At 40.3% G+C, this 10,206-nt stretch overlaps 1 protein-coding gene across 1 annotated transcript; it reads left to right on the top strand.

The window, feature by feature from the left end:
* Window positions 1–2,803: 2,803 nt before the first annotated feature.
* Window positions 2,804–9,628, top strand: fn3krp (fructosamine 3 kinase related protein). Its single transcript, XM_053612607.1, has 6 exons — window positions 2,804–3,225; window positions 4,270–4,421; window positions 5,445–5,536; window positions 5,720–5,802; window positions 6,985–7,107; window positions 8,512–9,628. Exons 1-6 carry the CDS (start codon window positions 3,085–3,087, stop codon window positions 8,848–8,850), a joined length of 930 nt encoding a protein of 309 aa, XP_053468582.1. The 5' UTR covers window positions 2,804–3,084; the 3' UTR covers window positions 8,851–9,628.
* Window positions 9,629–10,206: the final 578 nt, after the last annotated feature.

Raw genomic sequence — 10,206 nt, 5'->3', positions numbered from 1 at the left:
TTTAACGTCATTGTACCAGTCATTCTGTTATCCTCATTATCCCCCCCATCACCTATTTTTTCTGTTTTGTTTGTAAAAAAAAAAAAAAAAAGACAAGGTGTTTTCGACTAGTCATTTTTTCTATAGTTAAAGCATAAAGGGACGTCACTATTACTAAAACTGTTGCAGTTAAATGCTGATATAAACGAGAGCAAAACACACCCAGAAATAATGTTCTTAGCTTGCACGGTTTAAAAAGAAAATAAACAAATCGGCGCAATAAACGTGCGATGTAATAAATCTATATAAGGACGTACCAATCCTCGTACCGAAAACACACTCGTTTGGATGATGGAGCGGCTCAGCTGGAACTCAGAGCGCGCAGCATGGAAGCTCATGGCGCTTCAACAATGACCTCATTATAGCGCAACGAGCAAGAGGTTCTCTCCTCGAACGCTCGACTGCGGCTTCAGTAGCGTCCAGAAATGAGTCTGGGTCAGCAGTCAGGCTGTAATCTTGCCGAGTAGGATTGTATAGCGATGTGCAACCCGCGGCTCTGAAAGCTCTCTCACACACAGCATCAGTCCCAATGGAATTCACTCCGCCACAGTGTAGGGATTTTATTTAGATTTATTTTAGCGCGAACGACAACAAAGTTAGCTGCGGGGGGTGGGGAGGGGTTTGTTCTTTTGGGAGTGGCAGGGATTGAATTAAAAATAATAATAAATAACACTTCAGACATTACGCCCGCATCTGCACTTCATACAGAATGATATGAAAGTAATAATGTTCCATTAAAAAAAGCAATACAAAGCAAAAAAAAGGAAAAAGAAAAAGAAAAGATTTTTCCCTATTGAAGTCTTACACAATATCATCAGACTAGCAAAGTACCTTCAGCTGCTACTTCTGTTCTTTCCACCCATCTGACCAGTCGACATCCTGACTGCGGCCATGTTGCGCCACGGTGTACGTTCAGACTCTGGGTTTCACAGACCAGTCGACTAACAACAGGAAAAGCAGCGGAGTAAGCCATCATTGTGTTTAATTACGCCACTCTCGGGACCACTCGGCTCATAATTGTGTTTCTCCGCTGATTATGACACTGCAGAAAGTCACCCCCGCTCCCCCCAAAAAAAATGTAAAAATCACACGACTCAATCACACGTGTCAAAGTCATAATCAGGATAAGATGTAAAAATAAGATGAAAGGACATCTCAAATCCTGTAATTAAGCGCTCATTTCCCGACGGGAGCAGTTTGGTTTGTACTGTGGATTGTTCACCGAGTGTTGAACACAGCGAGAATGTCAGATCGTACAGGCTTTAATGCTACTCGGCACCGGGGTTTTTCGTGGCTGAGGCCGGAGCTGATAATCGGGCCTCTGGGACATGACAACTTGCCGATCGTTAAGCCATCTCCATGTCATTATAAAGCTGTAAAGGGCCCACAAATAAAGTGGAAGTTGAAATATGCAGCTTTATAGGCGCTGTGATGTTGGATCACGCCGCGGGCCTCTCGCACATCGACGCATTAAACACGGTTAATCAGTGACGAGGGCAGAATCGCAGCACGTGGCCATTTCCCATTTATTTATCTATCCATTAATACATGTATTAATCTATTTACCTAATTTTATATTCCTGTATTTATTACCGTGTATATGTTTGAGTTTTGTCAATTTAATTGTGTACATTTTTGCTGTGGTGTTGCACCGTCCATGAGTCTTAATTAAATAAATAAATATTAAAATAAATATTTATTAACATATTTATTAATATATTAACCTTGGTCTTTTCATTGTTTTGTTTGAAATCATCATTTTAAAATAGCTAAAAACTGTTTTTGTAAATCTATTCCATGGTGTTGTACCGTCCAAGTCATATTTATCTGTTTGATTTTTTTTTTTTTACATTTAAAGTATCAATTTGTTTTTTGTTAAATTTTTTATTTGCTTATTTCTTTCTTCAGCAGACTTTAATGACAGATCAGAGTATATAGATCAGATCTATACAAGTAAAGAGAGCAGGTTCAGGCGACTCACCACCAGTCTTAGTCTCAATAGGGGTTTTGGCATTGATCACCATTTCAGTAACGTTAGCCACAGTGCTCTTAGCAGCTCTACTACTCCATTTTCACACCATTTACAAATTTACCAGTTACCACACAGATGTATGCCAGTTTGTCTGTTTTTTAAAAAAAAAAATTAAAAATGTTTGTACACTTGTACAACACTGGAGGAAAAAGAAAACGTCAACAGCTGGAGGTCCTAGACCTCAGTAGACACGTGCTCACATCAGCCCAGTGGTTGTTTTATTGTATTTTATTCTTGTTTTATTTTAATATGTTTTATTGTGAGCTGTGGATCATCTCACATGCTCCAGATTGTGTCCTTCGGCATGCTTTGAGCTCAAACAGAAGTGATTGTTGTTATAATAATGCAGGATAGTTTTTGATCCAAAATCTTAGGAGGGTTTTCAGTAATATTATCAGAAGGCATATATGTAGCTAAATTAAATAAATAAATAAAAACACAGGATTTCAGTAAGAAAAAGGACAAGCATGTCATTGTTTTTTATTTCTGGAGCTGAAACTGATATTTTTTTATCTACGTCACACAAATAATATATACTTGACTTATTTATTAATATACATGATATACTAATTAACATCAAATATCTATTTCAAACTGTTATATATATATATAAAATCCTTATATAGCCCTTTTGAAAACCCTTTTCGCCTTTGGAATTGCGTTTACTTCCGGTATGTGACGATCGCCGGGTTCGCACTGCGCATGCGCCGACGTTCACTAGCGATTGGTTGGCTCCCGGTACACTTCCGGAAACGCGAACGGCATTCAGATTACAAATACTTAAGTGTAATTGAGTTTTACGGGGATTTATTTTACATTATCAGTATAAAAAAAAGGTGATAATACAGAGCTGCGTCTTTTAAACTAACTGCATCAAGGGGTTTTGGGTTTGTTTGGTTTTTTTTTTGGACCGGATTCGTTATAAAGTGAACGCGCACGTAAGCAGTGTGTGTAAACATTGCGTAGAAGACGCGGTGGTGTTCTAATAAACAGGGAATAAACTGGGTATATAAATGGAGCAGCTGTTAAAGAGGGAGCTGGGCAGCAGCACGGTGAAGGCAGTAGGTATGTCCGGGGGAGGATGCATCAGTGAGGGCCAGAGCTACAGCACAGACTCCGGTAAAGTGTTCGTCAAGATCAACCACAAGAGCCAGGTGAGTATTATGGGTTGGGGTAGGGGTGAATCATTAAAAAAATGCATTCTTATTATTATTATTATTATTATTATTATCGTAGTACTGCACTGAATAAGCTATTTCACATAACAGATGTTTACATATAGTCTAACACAACTATTACAAAAGGTACAAACATTCACTGATGCTCAAGAAGGCAACATGATATATTAAGAGCCGGGGGGGGTGTAAACTTTTGAACAGGATGATCGGTGTAAATTGTTACTATTTCGTCTTCTGCAAAAACATGTGAATATCATATATATATTGAATATATAAAATAATGAGGTATATAAAATATAGATGGCAGCAACAGTATGGATACCACTTCCCTAGTATATTCTGCATAGTTCATACATCACGATCGATTCGGACTCCCGAGACGGCATGAAGAAGGAACCCGTCCTCTTCTGGGCCACACCGGATTGTGAGATTCTAAATCGTTTGGAAGAGTAAAATGTACCGAGTGTGTTTACAGGATGGTCAGATTGTGAATGAGTCCTGGCGTGAGCAACAGGACGGTCTTTATGATTACAGCAGCAGCTCTTGGGTAATAATCTACAGTCTCCAGGTGAGATTAAACACTGAAGCGAAGCGCATCATAGCAGTCTGCCACGGATTATGACTTTTTATTTATTAAAAGAACGACTCGTCACGCTTTATCCGTTTATAGTTACTTCTAACGTCGTTCGGCGTCCGCAAAACAGGTTAATTTCTGTCATCACTTGCGCTATAATGGCTATAAACCGTACGTAGCTACCTAAAGTAGAAAGCCCTGTTCAAACTTCCCAGACGGAGAGCTTAAAAACCCGAGCCCCGGAACGGCGCTGAACGATTAGCAGAGCAGAGCAGCTTTCCTTCATTTTTCCGCAGGTTTACCGTTTGAGGATCTTCACGGATAGCGATCGCACCTGCGGTTATAGGATTTAGCCGAGATTTCGTACAGCGTGACGGTTAATAAAAGCGTCAAAGAAGTCGCCGAAATCACACGCACTAGATTGTGAATCCTGTTCCCACACGCAGGCCAGACACATGTTCGACGGAGAGAAAGCCAGCTTGGAGGCGATCCTGTCCACGGACACGATCCGAGTGCCGAGACCGGTGAGGGTGGTGGATCTGGAAGCAGGAGGAGCCGTGTTCATCATGGAGCACGTAGACATGAAGTCCTTAAACAGGTTAGTGGCGGGAAGTCGAATCCGACGAGAAGAATAACCGTGTCGCGACCTGACGCATGGGCCGTAAACAAGAGCTTCGATCATCATCGAGAAGGTTAACGTTTAAACGTAAACAAATAAATAAACAAATAAACGAAATGGTCGGTATCCTACGTTTAGCTCTGGAGTTCGTGTACATTTATGCAAATCACGAACCTCAGCTTCAAATCGTATAATTGTTACTGCGATTTCATAAAGCTTTGTACTAAATATAAATCTAGACGGATTTTTTTTGTTGTTTGGTTTGACCAACCAAAACACACACACGCACACACCTTTCTGTATAAAATTGAGACCTTTTTATATCAAATTAATCAGTCAGAATTGATCACACTGTATGACCAAAATTTCACGTCACGATACTGGAAGACGTTTCTACAATACGCACCACGGTATTTAGGTTTGCTAAGAAACCTGGACGTTTTAAAATAAAAACGGGAGAACGGAGTTGATGCTTTGTACGATAATGAAAAAGTATTTTAATGATTTAGTACCGTCACTAGGGCTGGGCGATTATATAACGATATATTGCTGAGATCGTGATAAATAAATCACAGTCACAGTATGCTTTTCTGAGATATTGTGATATCACATGATATCTTTTACTACATTTTTTATGTAAATTGAAATATAAATTTAAGTACAAACTGATTGGAAGCAGCTGATGGTGTTTTTTTTTTTTTTTTTTTAGAACTGTGCCTATCATAAAAAGGAGATTGCTTTTTGTTTATTAAGTAATACAAGGCTTAATGTTACCAGATGACTATTGTTGACTTTATAGGAGCTGCACGTCATCGTTTGACCGCCAGATGTCACTAGTGTGCGCTGTGTTAAAATGCTTTGTATAATGGAAATGTCGATGGAAAGAGTCATCGACTTCAGAAAGCTACATCAAGAGTACTGCATGATGGGGGGGGATGTACAAAAATATACTTTGAATGAAAAGTGTCAGGTAAAAGTATTTCCTCTGTACTGTTCCTAAAGGTACTCGACTCAGTTGGGGCAGCAGCTAGCGGACCTGCATCTCCACAATAAACGACAGAAAGAGAAACGGAACAAGGAAGAGCAAACCATTGGTAAAAGACAACACTGGTGTTTGAGGTAGATGTAGAAAATGAACAAACTACGAAGACCATGTGAAGGGTGTTCTCAGGCCACCACACACACACACACACACACACACACGCAGGAAAGGAAACTCAATTCATCGAAATGTGATTTGCCTGACGTGACTGTATTATTGTCGTGTGTCTGTTCAGGAAAAGGAACCGGCCAGTCGGAAGTTCTGGTTATCGACAAATTCGGGTTCCATGTCAACACCTGTTGTGGCTACATCTCTCAGGTATGGAAGCCCACTGCCACCACTCAATAAAAACATCCTGGATACCACGTCAAAATGATGAGAAAAACAAGTCATAGTTTCAAAATACTAAGTCATAATTATAAGTCATAGTTGTGAGATGATGAGTCACAACTGACACACCGAGTCATACATTTGAGACAACAGGCCACAATCTTGAGATACAACATCATAATTATGAGATACCAAGTCGTAATTTTGAGATACCAAGTCATAATGATATACAAAGTCATAACCTTGAGATACTAAGTCATAATTTTGAGATACTAAGTCATAATTATGATACAAAGTCATAACCTTGAGATACTAAGTCATAATTTTGAGAAACTAAGTCGTAATTTTGAGATAACGGGTCATAATTTTGAGATACTAAGTCATAATTATGATACAAAGTCATAATTTTGAGATACCACGTCATAATGATGAGATAACGGGTCATCACTTTGAGATACTAAGTCGTAATTTTGAGATACTAAGTCGTAATTATGAGATAACGTGTCATCATTTTGAGATACGGTTGGTATTTATTGGAAGCCATGCATGTGCACAGTCCAGCCTACTGTCCCAGTTTCGTTCTGTTCGACAGCATGGTTCTAACCCAAGACAATATCCAAAATTATGAATTGCAATTACATAATTATAAATAGTATCTAATAATTATGACTTGGTGTCTCATAATGCAGGGTTCTAACCTCAGACAGTCTCAAAATTAGGACTTCTCATAACCATGACTTGTTATCTAAAAAGTATGAGAGAAATCTCAATTATGACTTGGTATCTCATAATTACAAGTGATATTTTTGAGAGAAAACTATGAGATAGTACCTCTAAATTATGGTTTAGTATGTTGAGATTATAACTAGGTCTCTCATAATAACGACTTACTATTTAAGAATGATACGATCCCGAAATTATGGCTTAGCATCTCAAAACTAACTAGGCATCCCATAATGACGACTTTGTATCTCATGATTATGACTTACTATCTCAGAATTACGATTTAGTATCTTGAAATTATGACTTTGTAGGTCATATTGCACGGTTCTAACTTGAGACGGTATCTCGAAATTATGGCACGTAATCACAAAATTAGGACTTTGCATAACATAATTATGACTTATCTCGAAAATTATGGCATGGTGTCTCTCTTCTCCTTCTCTGCAGGTGAACGACTGGCAGGATGACTGGGTGTCCTTTTACGTCCAGCAAAGGCTACAGTACCAGCTGGGATTACTGGAGCAGTCGTACGGAGACAGAGAGGCCAGGGAATTATGGGCCAGCCTCCAGGTAAGAAAAAAAAAAAACAACGTGTATGATATTTATAACAGTAGTAAGAGATGATTTATGTGAGCACAGAGTACATTTTAGCCAATTAAAATCCCTGAATATGGTTAATTACGTTATGGCCACTGGCTGCTGGATTTGTCTGAACGGAGCTGAACTGAACATGCACGAGGTTTTTAATGATCTGCTCCTTTTTTTAGCTCTTCATTTGGGAGATGGATTACTACGTAGCCTAAAACCCTGAAGAGCCGAATTAGTTTCGCTTCGGGAGATACTCCTATAACTTAGATTTGTCGAGTTTGTACAAGTCCAGAAAGGAGTTTGTTCAGAGTGGACTGCACTGTCAGTCGGGTACAGTGTTTATTATTCAGTCAGAGGAATAGAAATACCCTCAAATCACCTCCGACGCCGAGTGTAGCGAACTAGCCGGGTAAACAGCTAGCTAACAAAGTCCGACGAGCCAGGTCACGTCCGCCGTGTGTGTTTTTATTACTTGACGTGTGGGGGTTTTTTCCCCAATTTAAAAAAAAAAAAAAAAAAGGACTCAACTTTCGTGGTGGTCCAGATACGTAAAATTTCTTAGTTACGAAGTTCCTGATTAGCTGCAAAGTTTACGAATTGGAAAACCAGGTGGATAAATGCAGAACTCTCTGCTTGGTTGGTCAGTTGGGTTTTTTTTTTTTTTTTTAAAACCAAGCCACAACCAGAGCAGGGAAATTAGAGGTTGACCGATTGATCGGTTTTGTGGCACCGATTACTGATCACTGGAACTGTCGGTTATCTGCAAAAAAGTTGCGCCCGTTGCGGGAGCTGCTGAAAAGCATCAGCTGTTATTATACGGTACGAGAGCGGCCTCTAGCGGCGAAGTAAAAGCTATCGCTGACCAATTTTGTTGTGTTATTTGAAGTGTTTTTTTTTTTTTTTTTAATTTTAGTCTCTTTTGATGTTATTTCGAGTTATTTTTTGGTTTGGATGTAACGTAATCACAAAATTAGGACTTTTTTTTAATCTCATAATTATGACATCACGAAAGTATGGCATGGTATCGCTCGTCTCCGTCTCTGCAGGTGAACGTATATCTTTTATTTATTAATAGTTAATATATACTAATATTTATACATTACTACAGTCCATTTTCACGGTGCAGTCCTTACTGTTTATTTTTGTAATAAAGTTCAGCAATATTTGACCGCATGTGTTATGTTTTCATTCAGTAGCAATCGGTTATCGCTATCTAAAATCCGCTATCAGTCGACCTCTGAGGGAAATAAAATGAAAATTCGATGAGAGTCAGTGATAATTCTAACCCTGCAGCTAGCTACTAGGTCCTTCAGCTACATAATTTACCTAACTGCACGTTGTGGGAGAAACCACAGCAGAGGATCAGCTTCATGTGTTCTGTTTCAGCTGAAGATCCCGCAGCTGTTTGCGGGCGTGGAGGTGGAACCCGCGCTGCTTCACGGCGACCTGTGGAGCGGCAACGCGGCCGAGTACGCAGACGGCCCCATCATCTTCGACCCGGCCTCGTTTTACGGACACGCCGAGTTTGAACTGGGGATCACCGGGATGTTCGGTGGCTTCGGGAAACACTTCTACAACGCCTACCACGAGAAGATCCCCAAGGCGCCGGGGTTCGACAAGAGACATCAGCTGTACCAGCTGTTCCACTACCTGAACCACTGGAATCACTTCGGTCCCGGGTACAGGGGCTCGTCGCTGCGCATCATGAAGGAGCTTTCGAAGTAGAATATTTTTCAAATCCGAGAACTAGTCGCGAACGCCGTTCTGATTCCTGAACAAAGTTTCTCTCACTTGTAAGGGGTTGGATTAATATCGGCGGTCGACGATTAAACCACTCTGCGTCGTGCCGTTATAGGAACATAATCGACATCCAGGTGGCGTGACGAAACGGGGTTACTGTTACCGCCTGCAAGTCGATTCATTTTCTGTAACGGTGTTTTATTCCTCTTATACCACAGCAAATCTTCCCAACGATTACAGTAATTCAGTTATTACACAACGGCATGATACTTTTTATCCATTTAGAGTTACATGCAACGTCGTGGACGATCCACGACACAAGTTAGTTCCTGTTCACACTCATCTCGCTCATCGCGTTACCAAGCAACCGCAAGCAGCGTAAACTCCTCCGTGTTACAGCGTTACAAAGCGCCGACACCGGAGACTCCTTCCGTAAATCCTCAGTAAACATCTCCTTACAAAAAAGCTTCACCGTAGTCAGATTTCAAACCCGCTTACGTGGAGCGTCCGCGCTCCGAACCCCCGTGAACGAGCTGTCGCTATAGAAACGATAACGTAATCAACACCTTCTGACCAATCGCTGTGGCGTAACGTACAACATTTCAGTCCTTTATTCACGACGCTAACTGTTAACGGCGTGTGCCGAGGTTCCGTTTAACAGGATGTTCTTAATCTCTAGTCTTAAATAAAGCGCACCTTACAATATAAAATGTACATGAGCAAATAAAAAGTGTCATTTATAACGTCTCTGTTTTTATTTCATTAGTGTTGTGGTTTTTTTTTATTTATATATAAAATGCACTTAAGTACAATTATATTCTTTAACATAGTTTATTCTCATGTAATGACTTTCTTTAAAAAAAAAAAAAAAAATGTAATCACGGTTAGCCATGTTAAGGGCTGGAGAGACTTGAGGAAATTAGAGATTTTATATTTAATTAAAACCGCTGATCGACATTTTGATGCGAGTTTAATATTCTCTCCTTTTGTCTTTTTTTGTGAGTGTATTTAATGGAATAAGTCACATGACCAGAGCCAATTACTTGCACACAACTACCATATCAGGGCGGTGCGGTGGTCGAGCGGGTGACATTCCCGTCTCACAGCTTCAGCGTCCCCGGATCGATCCTGACCTGGGAATACTGTCCCTGTGGAGTTTCACAGGTTTCCTCCAACTGTCCACAAACATGCCGGTAGGTGGACTGGCTATGCTAAACTGTCTCTAGGTGTGAAAGTGTGTGTGAATGTATATACATGGTGCAGAAATGGTTTAGCGTAGCGTCCCATCCAGGGTGTGTTCTCACCTCACGCCCAGCGTTCCCGGGATAGGCTCAGGATCCG

The sequence above is a fragment of the Ictalurus furcatus genome, chromosome 24 (assembly GCF_023375685.1).
Source record: "Ictalurus furcatus strain D&B chromosome 24, Billie_1.0, whole genome shotgun sequence".
In the NCBI taxonomy this organism is placed as follows: Eukaryota; Metazoa; Chordata; class Actinopteri; order Siluriformes; family Ictaluridae; genus Ictalurus; species Ictalurus furcatus.
Note: the sequence above shows the minus strand (reverse complement) of the source record. Positions and strands in the feature narration are given on the sequence as shown.

Coding starts and splice junctions, on each gene's coding strand:
- fn3krp (XM_053612607.1), top strand. CDS start 3,085: ATGGAGCAGCTGTTAAAGAGGGAGCTGGGCAGCAGCACGGTGAAGGCA. Junction 5,803..6,984: donor GTTGTGGCTACATCTCTCAG/GTATGGAAGCCC, acceptor CCTTCTCTGCAG/GTGAACGACTGGCAGGATGA. Junction 7,108..8,511: donor AATTATGGGCCAGCCTCCAG/GTAAGAAAAAAA, acceptor GTTCTGTTTCAG/CTGAAGATCCCGCAGCTGTT.